Genomic DNA, 17630 nt, shown 5'->3' on the forward strand with positions numbered 1-17630 from the left:
TCGGGACATCCCTGTGTCCCGAAAAATCTTTTCAGGACAAAAGGATGTAACCTCACTCCGGCCCCGCGTTAACTTTAAAAACGCAGGGGCTGCTGGGAGGTAGCGCATGCAGGGACGTCACTGATGTCCCGTGCATGTGCCCATGGTAACAGCAGAGAGGAGGACGTGCGCACGTATGGGAAGTATCCAGCACCAGCTGGCAGCACGTCATCTTCAGTCCGACCTCTGGTCCTCTCCGGTCCCGGGACCTACTGCTATGGCCCTTAGGCCATAGCAGTAGTAGATCGTGACCCCGGACCAGAGGAGTGGTGGTTGGAACACTGAAGTGGGGCAGTAAACAGGCATACAGCCTCCAGCCTTACACTATATATGGCTAAAGGCTGTATGTCTGTGGGGGAACTGTACTGCACCTAATGTGGGGGAACTGTACTGCACCTAATGTGGGGGAACTGTACTGCACCTAATGTGGGGGAACTGTACTGCACCTAATGTGGGGGAACTGTACTGCACTTAATGTGGGGGAACTATACTGCACCCAATGTGGGGGAACTATACTGCACCCAATGTGGGGGAACTATACTGCACCCAATGTGGGGGAACTGTACTGCACCTAACGTGGGGGAACTGAACTGCACCTAACGTGGGGGAACTGTACTGCACCTAACGTGGGGGAACTGTACTGCACCTAACGTGGGGGAACTATACTGCACCTAATGTGGGGAACTATACTGCACCTAACGTGGGGGAACTGTACTGCACCTAACGTGGGGGAACTGTACTGCACCTAACGTGGGGGAACTGTACTGCACCTAACGTGGGGGAACTGTACTGCACCTAACGTGGGGGAACTGTACTGCACCTAACGTGGGGGAACTGTACTGCACCTAACGTGGGGGAACTGTACTGCACCTAACGTGGGGGAACTGTACTGCACCTAACGTGGGGGAACTGTACTGCACCTAACGTGGGGGAACTGTACTGCACCTAACGTGGGGGAACTGTACTGCACCTAACGTGGGGGAACTGTACTGCACCTAACGTGGGGGAACTGTACTGCACCTAACGTGGGGGAACTGTACTGCACCTAATGTGGGGGAACTGTACTGCACCTAATGTGGGGGAACTGTACTGCACCTAATGTACTATACTGCACCTAATGTGGGGGAACAACAACCTAATGTGGGGGAACTATACTGCCAACCTAATTAACTATACTGCACCTAATGTGGGGGAACTGTCGGGGGGCATCATAATGAAGTGCTCCGTCTTCCAGGCAGCCTTAATCTGGCCCTGATGATCGGATTGCCTGCAATGCCTGCAGTCAGGGGATTGCAATAAATAGTCCCCTATGGGGACGTAAAAAAAAAAAAAAAAAGGAAAAAAATATGTAAAAAATCCCCTCCCCCAATAAAAATGTGAAACTTCCCTTTTTCCCCATTTTACCTCCAAAAAGCATTAGAAAAAAATTAAACATATTTGGTGTAGAGTGGTGCAGTTTCCCATAGTAACCATCTTAGTGCTTCATTCCTTTTTCAAAGGCCTTTTAAAAAATTTACAAAGCATTCTGATTGGTTGCTATAGGCAACTGTACCACTCTTCCTCTACACAGGTTTTGATAAATCTCCCCCTTTGTGCTCATTTACGGAGCAGATGTAGTTAGATTGTTACAATTGGAAAGTCTGTATGTAGCCCCAGTCTACAGCTAGTAATGACAATTAGGAAAACATCTGTCATTTCCCACTCCAGTACTTAGCATAACCTAGATAATTGTAAAGATTTCCATAAAACACCTGTGCAGTCAATACAGAAGCAGGTGCAGAAGACTCACTTTTCACAAACTAAAACGCCAGCAAAAACATAAGAATTTCAAAATCCCTGGATAGTTTCAGCAATTGAACAAATCTGACTGCAAATGAGCCCTACTTTATTAGTACATGAGATTATATGCATCCATGTTACCATTTAAATAATAGTAAGTATATGATTAGTCTGCATGATATATACAACAAATGTTCTTTCTTTCTCCAGTTAGTGCTGGGCGGTATACCGGTTCATACCAAATACCCGAATTTTTGTGCTGCACGATATGAATTTTTCCCATACCGCAATACTGGTTGGGCCCCTTCCCCTCGGGAATGAATTAATTATTAGCCCAGCGCTGTGCTGTCGGGGAACTAATTATATGTAACCTGAGAGCGCTGATCTGCTTCTCTCCCCCCCCAAATTAATTATCAGCCCAGCGCTGCGCTGTCCCCATCGGGGAACTAATCACGTCACCGCAAGCACTGCCCCCCTCCTGTTTGTTGCTGGCCGCCGGCGCTGGAACTCTATACTGTATGCTGTATCCCTATGCCCGGGCTGCAAAAGATAAATAAAGTAAACTTTAACTCACCTCACGTCTGTCTGGACCTGCTTCCTGGGGACGGGAACATCGGAGAGCCGTCAGCCTATCACCGGCCGCAGAGATGTTCCGCCATGGGCGGTGATAGGTTGAGCCCACTGTCATGAAAGAAGCCAGCTGGCTGCTTACATAACAGTGGGCTCAGCCTATCACCGGCCGAGGCAGAACATCACTGCTGCCGGTGATAGGCTGACGGCTCTCCGGCGTTCCCGTCCCCAGGAAGAGCATGAGGCTGACGTAGGACTAAAGGGGTTCTCCCGTGGAAAACTTTTTTTTTTTTTTTTTTTTAAATCAACTGGTGCCAGAAAGTTAAACAGATTTGTAAATTACTTCTATTAAAATGTTTTAATCCTTCCAGTACTTTCTAGGGGCTATATACTACAGAAGAAATGCTTTTCTTTTTGGATTTCTCTGATGTCACGACCACAGTGCTCTCTGCTGTCCATTCTTGGAACTGTCCAGAGCAGGAGAAAATCCCCATAGCAAACATATGCTGCTCTGGACAGTTCCTAAAATGCACAGCAGAGGTCAGCAGAGAGACCTGTGGTCGTAACAGAAGAGAAATCCAAAAATAAAAGCATTTCCTGTGTAGTATACAGTCCATAAAATGTATTGGAAAGATTAAGATTTTTTTTTTTATAGAAATAATCTACAAATCTGTTTAACTTTCTGGCACCAGTTGATTTAAAAAAAAAAAAAGTACCCCTTTAAAGTTTATTTTGTTTATCTTTTGCAGCCCGGGCATAGGGATACAGCGTTCAGTATAGAGTTCCAGCGCTGGTGGCCCGCAACAAACAGGAGGACAAGCAGGGCAGCGCTTGCGGGTGACATGTGAGTAGTTCCCCGATGGGGACAGCGCAGCACTGGGCTGATAATTTGGGGGTGGGGGGGGGGGAAGCAGAACAGCGCTCGCGGGTCATATGTTTGGGAGGGGGAGAGAAATACTGTTATATACCATGGAACCGCCATAAGTTACAAAAATACTGTGATACACATATTTGGTCATACCGCCCAGCTCTATCTCCAGTATTATAGAATAGGATTAAAAATTAAGATTAAGGACACAAATAAGAAACTGATTCATCAATACTAATGGAGTATCTATTGTAATAAGGGAGATATTTATCAGTAATAAGATGACTACAACAACATGTCAGTAAACATGGTACAAATTGATGTCAGATTTATCGAGATTGCATATGTGCCATAACTATTTGGTATAACACAATAGCCATGTTTTGCTTTCTTTTAATGGGGTTGTCACACAGATTGTACTCACAAAAGGTACTTTGTTGACTTTATTTTCCCCTTGTGTGGCAGGCTGAATGACACGTGATGGAACCGTTTAGGATCAATAAGTCCTTGCATCGGCCTCTGCTACACTGGTCTCCAACAGCTACTCTATTACTGATTCTATAGTATCCTTAACCCTGCTGTGCTGAATAGAGAAATGATAATAGTCTCAGGCCATTCAGTATACCAAGATATCCCCAACTTTACAACCCCCCCGCTTGTACATCTAATAAGTTACCTGCCCAAAACTTAACCCCTAAAGGACACTGCCCATTTTGGCCTTAAGGACGAGGCCAATTTTATTTTTGCATTTTCGTTTTTTCCTCCTCGCCTTCTAAAAATCATAACTCCTTTTTTTCCATCCACAGACCCATATGAGGGCTTGGTTTATGCGTCACCAATTGTGCTTTGTAATGACATCACTTATTTTACCATAAAATGCATGGCGCAACGCAAAAATTATTATTTATGTGGAAAAACTGAAAAGAAAACCGCAATTTAGCAAATTCTGAAAGGTTTTGTTTTCACAGTGTACACACTTTATGGTAAAAATGACATGTTTTCTTTATTCTGTGGATCAATACGATTAAAATGATACCCATGATATTTGCTTTTCTATAATTGTACCGCTTAAAAAATATCTCAAACTATTTTAACAAAATTTGTTTGAAATTGCCCTATTTTGACCACCTATAACTTTCAAATTTTTCCGTATACATGGGGGGAATGAGGGCTCAATTTTTGCGCCGTGATCTGTAGTTTTTATCAGTACCGCTTTTGCTTATGTTTTACTTTTTATAAATTTTTGGGGGAATAAAATGTGACAAAAATGCAGCAATTTTGGATTTATTTTTTATTTTTTTACTTGTACGCTGTTCACTGTACGGGATAATTAACAATATATTTCGATAGTTCAGACTTTTACGCATTTAATTAAATTTTTTTAACGCCTTATTTGGAGGTAAAATGGAAAATTGGATGATTTACGTTTTTATTGGGGGAGGTGATTTTTCACATTTTTGAATTATTATTATTATTTTTTTTACACTTTAATAGTCCCCATAGGGGACTATTTATAGCAATCATTTGATTGCTAATACTTTTCAGTGCTATGCATAGGGCATAGCACTGATCAGTAGTATCGTGGATCTTCTGCTCTGGTCTTCTCTATCTCAGACCTGAGCAGAAGACTGCACACTCTCTCTCTCTCTCTCTCTCTCTCTCTCTCTCTCTCTCTCTCTCTCTCTGAGACCAAAAGATTTAAGCAGTTGAAATCTAGCATGTGCAATAATTCTCTCCTTTGACAGCATCTGTCAGGGGAGAGTCAGGACGCCTCCATACACATCACACAGTTGATAAGTTTGGCCTTCTATAAACTAATGTGTATGGCAAATGTGTATATGTAGAACAGCAGATCATGGATCTAGTAGATTACATTTGCAGGCTAAGTTTCTACTTGTAAAAATGAGTGTAGCTGAGGTTAACTGGTGTTCCCTTCACCCAAAGGTCTAATAAATTGATTATGGATATAGCTGAACAAACAGCTAAAATACCAGTCCTCAAGGTATAAATAGGTATAGATAAAGAAGAAAGAGATAGACAGTAATAGATGATCCAGGTATTAGTAATAAAAGTATTTATTGGATACTATATTTATTAATAGCTACTGTTCGCTGTTCCTGCAGGGCCCTTGCATGGGACATAGAACAAAGTAAAATGTAGCGATGGTATAAATAATACGTAAGACAAATAAAATGATAAAATCGGCAACTTGCATCTATAATGCTAAATAAATAGTTGGAATAGGTAGTCCTTATAAAAAAGTCCTTGGTATTAAATGTCTCTCAATAGCATTCAAATAGCTAAATGCGATGTTAGCTTCTCTGTATAGTCAGAATGGATAGTGACGGTTGTAGAATATGATATGATCAGCACTTCAATATACTGTCAATCTTAATCAAGGGTAGCAGTTTTGTAATACAACATTTCCAGTATTGGAAGTACAGTCTTTATGTGCGTTGGTGACACAGTAGCAGTGAAAGCACAGGGTCCGGTGCACAGCACACTCACCACTCCTGGCATCGTTCTGACAGCCGGCTCTGCGGTATGGCACGGAGGTGTCAGCCTCCGGCAATGACTGGTATCGGTCTCCAGTGGTTTGGCAGCGCTGTAGGTCTTCTCCTCCAGACGTCCGCGGCTGGCACCGGCCCAGCAGGTATGCCGAGGGTCTGTGGGTGGCGTGTGGAGATAGCGGTAGTGTGGCAATGTAGTGGCAGCAGCTGTGAGAGCAGGAGCGGCGTCCCTCGTGTGAATTAGGCGCTAAATGCGTGCGCGGGGCAGCAGTAGTGGTGGTCCCGAAACTGGGGACTTCCAGCAGTTGCGAGCAAAGTTCTGGATTATGCTGGATTAAAAGATGGATAAATATGGATAGATGCAAGTGATGGATGTGATCCTAGACGCGTTTCAAGGCCACGGGCCTTTTCCTCAGTAGAAATATAGATGTATACTGTGGGTCAGAAGCATTTTCATAATGTGAACAGTAGTTAGGGAAACTTGGAAACTCTGGAAAGAACCAGGTGATAGGTAAAATAGGGTACTGGATCATGTGGAAAAAAGGGAGGAAAATAGTAGTAAGGGGGAAAAAAAAATAATAGGAATACATGTAGTGAATGAGTGTATATTTTTGAATGTACAGGACTGAGAGATCAGTGGTCAAGACACAATATAATTATCACATAGACATATGGATTGATGCCCATGGTTTGTTGATAAATATTTTATATAAATAAGTAATGAACGTATTGTGGGACATTAATAAAATGGGAAGTCATAAGAATGATAATGATATAAAAAAAATATGAAAATATGAGAATATGAAAAAACAGAATATAGTCTAGAGAATATAGAATAAAAAAAATCTATAATAGATTATTATAAAAAAAAAATTATATAATTTAGAATATATGTAAAAAATAATAAAAATATAAAAATGAAAATAAGAATAAAAATAAAAAATAAAAATAAAAAAGAATAAAAAAAAAATAAAATAAAGATAAAAATAAAAATGGAAATAAAAATAAAATAAAATAAAGATGATAGAAAATAGTTTATTAAAAATTAATGATGATGAGACCTAGACAGAAAGAAATAATACAAGAGCATAGCGTAAAACTGGAACAAGAAACAGTTATGCATATTACAATATATGATAAAGCTGCAGACTGGAACATAGGTAGGGTGATGTGTATTCTTGGATGGGCATCAATCCATATGTCTATGTGATAATTATATTGTGTCAATGACCGCTGCTCTCTCAGTCCTGTACATTCAAAAATATACACATTCACTACATGTATTCCTATTATTTTTTCCCCCTAACTACTATTTTCCTCCCTTTTTTCCACATGATCCAGTACCCTATTTTACCTATCACCTGGTTCTTTCCAGAGTTTCCAAGTTTCCCTAACTAATGTTCACATTATAAAAATGCTTCTGACCCACAGTATACACCTATATTTCTACTGAGGAAAAGGCCCGTGGCCTTGAAACGCGTCTAGGATCACATCCATCACTTGCATCTATCCATATTTATCCATCTTTTAATCCAGCATAATCCAGAACTTTGCTCGCAACTGCTGGAAGTCCCCAGTTTCGGGACCACCACTACTGCTGCCCCGCGCGCGCATTTAGCGCCTAATTCACACGAGGGACGCCGCTCCTGCTCTCACAGCTGCTGCCACTACATTGCCACACTACCGCTATCTCCACACGCCACCCACAGACCCTCGGCATACCTGCTGGGCCGGTGCCAGCCGCGGACGTCTGGAGGAGAAGACCTACAGCGCTGCCAAACCACTGGAGACCGATACCAGTCATTGCCGGAGGCTGACACCTCCGTGCCATACCGCAGAGCCGGCTGTCAGAACGATGCCAGGAGTGGTGAGTGTGCTGTGCACCGGACCCTGTGCTTTCACTGCTACTGTGTCACCAACGCACATAAAGACTGTACTTCCAATACTGGAAATGTTGTATTACAAAACTGCTACCCTTGATTAAGATTGACAGTATATTGAAGTGCTGATCATATCATATTCTACAACCGTCACTATCCATTCTGACTATACAGAGAAGCTAACATCGCATTTAGCTATTTGAATGCTATTGAGAGACATTTAATACCAAGGACTTTTTTATAAGGACTACCTATTCCAACTATTTATTCAGCATTATAGATGCAAGTTGCCGATTTTATCATTTTATTTGTCTTACGTATTATTTATACCATCGCTACATTTTACTTTGTTCTATGTCCCATGCAAGGGCCCTGCAGGAACAGCGAACAGTAGCTATTAATATATAACAGACTAAATAACAGAACCCAAAGGCCGAAGCTCGGGGTATGAAACCCCTATTGTTTACCCCTAAAATATAACTTTTAATTCATAATGTAAAAGGTACAAGTCCCAACGAGAAAAAAGTTAAAACTGATAACCAAGTGACCCTAGTATCAATAGAAATCGTTTTAAGGGAGCAATCTCCACTTTTTCACTGAGTAGCCCTGCAGTGGCTATCTATATAAGGATAACACTGGTATCGCTTAAAAACAACACTATTGCCGCCTCTACATGTTTGGCCGCCTCTGCGGCTTTCTCAGGAGGCAATGGGCATAAGATGTCTGATCATAGGGGTCCCGCTGCTGGGGACCCCCACAATCTCTCCTGCAATCCCCTGAGTCATCAATGCACGGAGCCAAGTTTGATGACTCACGATACAGGGGCCGGAGTATCGTGATGGCAGTTTGCTATGGGCTTCTTCCTTAAAGGGGTACTCCGGCGCAAACATCTTGTCCCCTATCCAAAGGATAGGGTATAAGATGTTAGATTGCGGGGGTCCTGCCGCTGGGGACCTCTGCGATCTCCGTGCCGACAGTGTCACGTTCATGGCGTCATGCCACACCCCCTCCATTCATGTCAATGGGAGGAGGCGAGACTGCTAGGACTTCACTGTCACGCGTCCTCCCATAGAAGTGAATGGAGGGGGCGTGGCGGTCGCATCCCCAGTCATCAGCCATGGAGCGCCACTCGCTCCATGCGCCAAATGATGGGGTACCACACCGGAGATCGATTGGGTTCCAAGCAGCGGGACCCCCACAATCTAACAACTTATCCCCTATCCTTTAGCTAGGGGGGATAAGATGTTTGCGGCGGAGTACCCCTTTAAGGGGTTAAAGAGAAACCAAGTTAAGGAGGGTCTCCTATTGTATAGGACTTGACACAACCATATTGTATATAACCTTATTGCGACAGCAGTGGTGATGTCACTACAAATGGCAAGTTACACAGAGTAGGAATTAGGTTGCAAGGTGCTTTTTTTAAAGGGGTAATCCACTAGAAAAAGAAAAAATTTAAAATCAACTGGTGCCAGAAAGTTAAACAGATTTGTAAATTACTTCTATTTAAAAATATTAATCCTTCCAGTACTTATCAGCTGCTGTATGATCCACAGGAAGTTTTTTTCTTTTTGAATTCCCTTTCAGTCTGACCACAGTGCTCTCTGTTGACACCTCTGTTCATATCAGGAACTGACCACAGCCGGAGCGGTTTGCTATGGGGATTTGCTTCTACACTGGACAGTTCCTAAAATGGACAGAGGTGTCAGCAGAGAGCACTGTGGTCAGACAGAAAGGAGATTCAAAAAGAAAAGAACTTCCTGTGGAGCATAGAGCAGCTTATAAGTACTGGAAGGATTAAGATTTTTACATAGAAGTAATTTACAAATCTGTTTAACTTTCTGGCACCAGTTGATTTAGGAAAATTTTTTTTCTAGTGGAGTACTCCTTTAATACTTGTCCAGAAAATCTGTTAAGAAATGTTGGTCTAATTGGTCACACCATTTTGCTTTGCAAGGCATTGCTTCTTTTCATTTGGGCAAATTTACTAACAAGCTAAAATTTGAGTGCAAGAAACCTGCATGGAGGCATTATTAACTAACACATTTATTAATGTACAGCATTAATGAGGTGACCCAAAGAAAACACTTAGACTAGATTCAGACTACAGAATCTCCGGGCAGAAAATTTCCGCCCGGAGATTCCGAGTGCGGCCAGCGCCGGCTGAATCAGTCGGCGCTAGGACAGCGCGGACACTGAAGTCTCCAATAGACTGCTATGTGTTCCGCGCGGATTTCCGCCTGAAGAAAGAGCAACGCCTTTCTTCAGGCGGAAATTTCCAAGTGGATTTTCCGTTCACAAATTCCGCTTCACAAATTCCGCAGTGTGAATTTGTGAACGGAAAACCATTCACTGCACTATACATTTTAGCAAGTGGAATTTCCGCCTGCAATTTCAAAGCAAAATTGCTGGCGGAAATTCCGTAGTCTGAACCTAGCCTTAAAACCATTTTGGAATTATGCACTAATTAATTTCTCAAAGAGAAGTATCATCATAAAATGACAGTTTGTCAATATTCTTTGTTCTTTTACAAATATTATAGTTTGTACATTAACGCCCCGCTCCCTCCCATAGACTTGCATTGTGTAAGACATACTGGTAAGACTCCGGGACTTAAGTTCAATACTTTATGCCTATAAGCTTTATATTTATCTGCACTATGCACCTTACTCAGAAATAATATTGATTGTAAGCTATTATCTTGTGAACTGTTAGGCTGCTACTTAATATTACTTGGGGTCTATGTATCATTTTTGTAACCTTGTTCTTACCTGTAGTTTATTTCTGATTGTGACTGATACTTTAAATGTGCACTGTCAGATACAAAAACTTTTGATATGTTGTAAAGCATGTAAAACCAATAGGTTTTGCAATTGCTTTCATTAGAACATTTTCAGTATTTCATACTGAAAAAGCCAGTCAAACAACTAACCCCCCCCCCCCCCCCCCCCCCGCCTGCTTGGACACATACTAGTCCTGCTGTGTCCATGCATCATCACCTATGTCATGGACACACTTCCTTGATTGACAGCTGTGAGCGCAGGGCTCTCAGCTGGAGGAAAAATCCTCCTACTGTCAGCTTGTGCCCCGCTACTGTCGGGAGGGGGCGGAGTCCTGAACAGTGAGGTCACACCCCCTCCCTTTGAGAGGAATTCAGACTAGTGAGCTAAATTAAAAGTGTAATAAAAAAATAAATAAAGGTGCTAGACACAAAAATAAATTAGATGTACATGGCCAGGATTAGGTACTGAGCGATAGATTAAAAAAAAAACATTTTTGTTGGATCTGACGGGTACGATTTAAAGTACCATGTGATGAACTGACTATATGTGTTTTAATTTATTATTGTAATTGTGACTAATAAAGATTTACATACTTTAATATAAACATTTCTTGGTGTTAGTGTCCATATTTGGGGTACATTTATTTTGTAACACTACACCTGTGGGTGATGGTTGGTAGGTCTAGTAACCTACTTGTTTTCTATTTTTGGTGTATAATAACTCCTCACAGAATTTAATAAGGGGTGCAGTGAGCATTTACACCCCACTGGTGTTTGACAGATTTCTGAAACAGTGGGCTGTGCAAATGATAAATAAAATTTTTCATTTTCACAGACCACTGTTCCAAAAATCTGCAAACACCTGTGGGGTATAAACGCTCACTATACCCCTTGTAACATTCCTCGAGGGTGTCGTTTCCAAATGGGGTCACTTATTTTTTATTTTTTTTTGCATTTATGTCAGAACCGCTGCAGCCACCCCTGTGCAAATCACCAATTTAGGCCTCAAATGTATATAGTGCGCTCATGTTATGCGCCTGCAGATCACTTTGCGTCCACATATAGGGTATTTCCGTACTCAGGAGAAATTGTGTCATAGATTTTTGGGGTCTTTTTCCTTACCTCTTGTAAAAATAAATAATGGGGCTACAAGAACAGGAAAAAGTATGGGTGAACACCAAAATGTAATTCTTCACACTGACATACTGGTGTAGCCCGTAACTTTAAAAGGAGAAAACGGAAGTATGGAAATACCTGATATGTGGCACTAAACTGTTGCCTTGAAATACGGGCTCCAGAGTGAGAGAGGATTTACATAGGGGTGGACCCGGATGCAAGCATAGCGTTTGCCTCCTCCACCTAAATAACCCTACGGCATTGTCTCCCAAACAGGGTGCCTCCAGCTGTTGCAAAACTCCCAGCATGACTGGGCAGTCAATAGCTGTGTACTGTAAATCCCACCGTGTGCATGTACCCTGTACTTTTTTTTCCCCCCAAAATGACCCCCAGCTGTGATTTGTTGGTTGGTCCAAACCGAAAAATTGCAGCTGTAGGAGGATGTGGCACCACTGCCAACTCACTCCTACACTTCACAGTGATTGGTGCTGTCTTGGAAAGCACCGATCACTGTATTTTTCCTCCGGACCACCGGACACCGGGTTGGACTGGAAAACCTCTGATTCGCCGGACAGAATTGTGTAGCAGGCATCCTGTTCCGATCACCATCAGATGCGGGCAGACAGGTACGCCCCTTGTCCTTAACCCCTTAAGGACACAGCCCTTTTTCACCTTAAGGACTGAGCCCTTTTTCGCAATTCTGACCACCGTCGCTTTATGAATTAATAACGCAAAAACGCTTTAACAAATATTCTGATTCTGAGATTGTTTTTTCGTTACATATTCTACTTTATTTTGGTGGTAAATTTTCGGCGCTACTTGCATCCTTTTTTGGTGAAAAAAAAACAAATTTCATGAAAATTTTGAAAATTTAAAATGTTTCTAACTTTGAAGCTCTCTACTTGTAAGGAAAATGGATATTCCAAATAAATTTTATTTTTATTCACAAATACAATATGTCCACTTTATGTTAGCATCATAAAATGGACATATTTTTGCTCTTTGAAAAAATTAGAGGGCTTCAAAGTAGAGCAGCAATTTTCAAAAAATTCATGAAAATTGCTAAATCTGAAGGGACAGATGTTACAGAACTACAACTCCCAGCATGCCTGGGCAGTCCAGGCATGCTGAGAGTTGTAGTATGGCAACATCTGGAGGGCTACCGTTTGGGCACCACTGTAACAGTGGTCTCCAAACTGTGACCCTCCAGATGTTGCAAAACTACAACTCCCAGCACGCCTAGACAGCCTTTGGCTGTCTGGGCATGCTGGGAGTTGCTGTTTGGCCTTCCTAGTGGTTGCCACAGTAAAGATCGTTTTACTTTCACTTTCAAATCCCGACGATTCCCTACCTGAGCCAGGATCCAGCAGTCTCCATCGAAGATCCCGGGTCCCCAGGCATATTTTCCTGCAGGTACGGCCTCCATCTTTTTCCCACGATCCCCTCGACATCCAGGCGCGGGCAGAACGGGAGGTTGCCATGGCAACCCCCTGTCCTGCGCTGCAATTGGTCTGAACTCCGTTCTGCTAATGGCAGGGGATAGGAGGAGATCGCAGCTCTGCGACCTCACTCCTATCCCTTAGGCTGATCGGGGCTGTCGCTGACAACTCCGATCAGCCCTATTTTCCGGGTGATCGGGTCACCAGAGACCCGATCAGCCCGGAATTGGAGAAAATCGCATGTCTGAATTGACATGCGATTTTCTCCGATCGACGACATGGGGGGGGGTCTCAGGACCCCCCTAGGCGATGTGTCGGCATGCTTGCTGAATGATTTCAGCAGGCATCCCGATCCGGTCCCCAACCGGCTAGCGGTGGGGACCGGAATTCCCACGGGCGTATCCATACGCCCTTAGTCCTTAAGGACTCAGGATGCACGCCCTGTGTCTGAACAGGTTAAGTACCAGGATGCAAGGGCATACCTGTATGCCATTTGTCCTGGAGAGGTTAACAAGGTGGCCCCAAGCACTTTATCTTTAGTTTTGTCTCTATGTCTAGAAAGGGCATATACAAAGTACTCCCCCTATTCTAAGATTTTAGTAGTGCAGACAGGTAAATAAACTACCAGATCCTTCAGATACATAACATTTTACATCAAGCCTATAAGAAAAAAACATGTCTTTACTTGCCCATAACTCTCCTCAGTCTAGCCATTTACTATGATGAAATATGATCATCATCATTTAGAATTAATCTGCCATCATTTCTGCGTGCTCTTAGGGAGGTTGATATGCATCTGAAGGCAATTGTTCCTTACTGAAGTGGCACTGACACTATTATAAAACAAAGGCTTGGACTCATTTTCTAGCGTGGCTTTATGACAGCTTGCAACTTAGAAATGGTAAGTTGTCATGTCAACATGAACAGAAAAAAATTAATAAATAATAGATTTTGGATAATAACTGAGAATTTAGTGTCTCTGCTATTGTTTTCTGTCATACAATTGAAGTTATAATACTATTTTCCCCCTCTTTCAGTGCTAGAGCTACTGATCTGTGAAATTAGAAATATTAAAAATGGATTTGTCTGACAAGAGCATCAAGTCTTGTGTAGGACGGCTTCTAATTGTACAACAATAAGTCTTGCTAGTTTTCTCGATGAATGGAGATGTTGTTTAACCTCCCCACCACTGAGTATCCAAACTGTGCTTAAACAGGAGGAAGGGACGTTACGGTTTTGCCCAAGAACAGCTGAAATGCTGGAGGAGGAGCCGCTAACTAACAGGAGTTGCTTCTCTCCGCAATTAAGGGATCTGAGTTAACCATATGCTGTGGGTGGTTCTGGCCCTGGCACCTATGTAGTTTACAGATGGAGAAGGCCCTCACTTGCACCCTCACAACATGATTTCAGGTGCTAAAACGTTGACAGGGCAGCCAGGGGTCTGATGTATGGGGTGCAGCAGGAGAAATCACGAGGGTCCCCAGCGGCGGAACCCATACGGTCATACATCTTATCCCCTATCCTTTGAATAGGGGATAAGATGTCTAGGGGCGGAGTACCCCTTTAAGACCTTTTCGCAGTTTCAGAGAAATACAGATACTTAAATACAGCTTCAGATGATACAGCTTAGGAGTCAGGAGAATCCAGATTTGGTCACTGATGTTTTTAAAGGGGTTATCCAGGAAAAAACTTTTTTTTTATATATCAACTGGCTCCAGAAAGTTAAACAGATTTGTAAATCTTAATCCTTTCAGTACTTATGAGCTTCTGAAGTTAAGGTTGTTCTTTTCTGTCTCTCTCTGATGACACGTGTCTCGGGAACCGCCCAGTTTAGAAGAGGTTTGCTATGGGGATTTGCATCTAAACTGGGCGGTTACCGAGAAACGTGTCATCAGAGAGCACTTAGACAGAAAAGAACAATCTTAACTTCAGTAGCTCATAAGTACTGAAAGGATTAAGATTTTTTAATAGAAGTAATTTACAAATCTTGTAAAAAAAAGAAAATATTTTCACAGGAGGTGGTTTGGATCGTTAGTGGATCCAACATGTCACCCAGCCTGAGGTAGGTGAGTGTTTAGGGACCCATCCGATAAGAGGCCACCTCCGCGTGGTGGATGGGGGGACACGTTTTGATCAAAAAGGGCGCTAAGAGCTTCCATTTTGTTGACCAAGTGTGCTGCTGCCATTTTCTTTTTTTACATGTTTTGTACTTGCCACAGCAGCGTGCACCCGTGTATTGGGTTTAGGTGCTGGCTACATTTTCAGTTTTTTTTCTTTGCTGTGCTAATTTACAAATCTGTTTAACTTTCTGGAGCCAGTTGATATTTAAAAAAAATTTTTGGGGGGGATAACCCCTTTAATAAGTGGGCCATTGTAGTGAAAGAGTAGGAAGACTTAAAAAAAATTTTTTCTTTTTAACTATACACATTTGGTATCGAAGCATTCATAACAAACAAACAGAAGCATTCATAACAAACAAAAAGAACAAACAAGGCATACTTTTATTTGCAACAGTGAATAGCACAAGTATAAAATGAAAAAAAAAACTGCAATGGAAAAAAATGTTTTCCAATTTACTCCTCATAAAAACAATGGCTCTTAGGATGGCACTTAGGAAATTAACAAAAATGCTTTGTACTGTACTATAAGTGCAAAATAGAAGAGTCCCAATGGACTTTAAAGGAGTTTTCTATGAATAGAAAGCCTGAGCTAATTTCTTAAAAAAACAGCACCACACCTGTTCTCAGATTGTGTGTGGTATTTACATCATGGCCCATTCACTTTAATGGATCTGAGGTGCAATACCACCCACAACCCGAGGACAGGGGTGGTGACATTTTTTTAAGAAATTAGCTCCGGTTTTCTATTACTTGATAACAGTATATGTTGTGTGTGATGTGTTTTCAGTTTAGTTTGGGCTCTTTAGTAATTGTTTAGTTATACTATACCATACTAAAGAAGCAACAAGGAAGAGGTAAATGCATACACAGGAATATTACATCTTGATGCAGACTGTTGAGTTGGGGAGAACATGGGTTTGGTAGACATCAGTCTTAATTAATACTAGCTATACACCAAGCACAATTGGCCTCAGAGCATGTATGGGTTCACAAAGCCCTTCATGCTCAATAACAATCCTCTCAGAAGCTGGATGATCACAACTGGAAATGTTTAAGAACAACCACAGCAACCATCAGATGAAGCTGATTTTCCAACTTTATAAACATGCGTCAAAGGAGACAATGGTCTGGACACTGAACCTTACAGTCGAACAGCTGGAATTTTGCTATCCACATTATCGGAGGAGGTTCAAAATCCGGTTTAATTTGCATTCATGTCTATTTGTAACAGAACTGCATACATAAAAGCCTTTCATCCATTTAGAAATCCTTGATATAGAAGGAAAAAACAATGGTCCTCATTTACTAAGAGTGTAGTGTAGTTTTATTTGTGGGCTTTTTTTCTCTGGTATTCTTCCATGGTTTTTTTTTTCCCACACCTGCTCTGAGCTGTCGGGTTTTGCAGAGCTTAAAACTGCACATTTTATGTGGGAATCTTAGTACATTTGAAGTTTTTCTTCGAAAATATCAGTCACATCTCTTGTTCATATACACCATAATCCCGGAAAGTTATTAGGGTGGAGAGTTACTAGGGTTTTTTGTAGCAAATTCTGGCGCACGATATGCTACATAAAAATCCTACAAAAACTACTTAGAAAAACCCTAGCAAATAAGGCCCAAACTTTATCCATTTCGATTTTTAAACATACCTTTCTTGATGCATGAATGTCAAAAAATGGCTTATTCCGCACACTAAAAGGTTCCTGTGTTTTATCAATTTGTCCCGTCTTCATCTTTTCATGCCTGGGAAAAATGATCTCCTTTTCAATGCAAGCCAGACGGATGTTAAAGTCACAGTCCCCAACAGGCTGACCCTGAAAAAAAAGTGGACATTTAAAATTGAATATAAAGGTTTAGCAGCATAGAAAAGAGAAACGGTTGTGATGTGTAGGCCTAACACGAAGAAAACTCAATTGGCAAGAATACTTTAAATAGATTCTAGGGAAAAATCTGTGAGACTTCATGTTGGACAATAATACCTTATTATAGATAAATGCTTGCAGATAAAATCATTGACTTACCAATAAAAGTCTAAGCTACCCAAATTAACTTAAAAACAACCTACAATCAGAGACATAAAAAGCCTTCAGATCATTCTCCACAAGTGTTAAGTCTAAACAAAATGCACAATAGAACCAGAACTATTGCATATAATTGTTTACAAAAGGAACTTTTCCTGTAGTCATGTGTAAGGCTGCCAGCTACTAATTTAGGTACTACTTCACCCTTTACTAATGAACACTACACTTCTGGGCATTCTATTTATAGTTGTAACCTGCAAGGTTTCCCATTCTACCAGGTCATAAACTTAGATTTGTGTGAACCCTTGCCAATCAGCAGTTTGAAGGGGCCTCGATGCTTGGCTTGCAAAAGTACCGTCCCCCCTTCAATGTTTACCTGTGTTTACACTTGTAATGGTCAAACTGTTAGCTGCAGCAGTGCACAGTACTGCAGAATTATCCTTGTCTTGGGTCAAAAATATACATATTTGTATAATTCAACCCATGTATGGATGTTCAAGCATATTGGC

At 41.7% G+C, this 17630-nt stretch overlaps 1 protein-coding gene across 3 annotated transcripts in view; it reads right to left on the reverse strand.

Annotated features, from left to right (window-relative positions):
- Positions 1 to 17630, reverse strand: part of RNGTT (RNA guanylyltransferase and 5'-phosphatase) — a 502134-nt gene that overhangs the window by 274169 nt on the left and 210335 nt on the right. For all 3 annotated transcript variants that reach the window (XM_056566087.1, XM_056566088.1, XM_056566086.1), the window contains one exon: positions 16750 to 16914. In XM_056566087.1, coding sequence (XP_056422062.1) covers positions 16750 to 16914 — 165 coding nt within the window. The remainder of the gene's footprint in view (positions 1 to 16749; positions 16915 to 17630) is intronic.

Source organism: Hyla sarda, chromosome 3, assembly GCF_029499605.1.
Source record: "Hyla sarda isolate aHylSar1 chromosome 3, aHylSar1.hap1, whole genome shotgun sequence".
In the NCBI taxonomy this organism is placed as follows: domain Eukaryota; kingdom Metazoa; phylum Chordata; class Amphibia; order Anura; family Hylidae; genus Hyla; species Hyla sarda.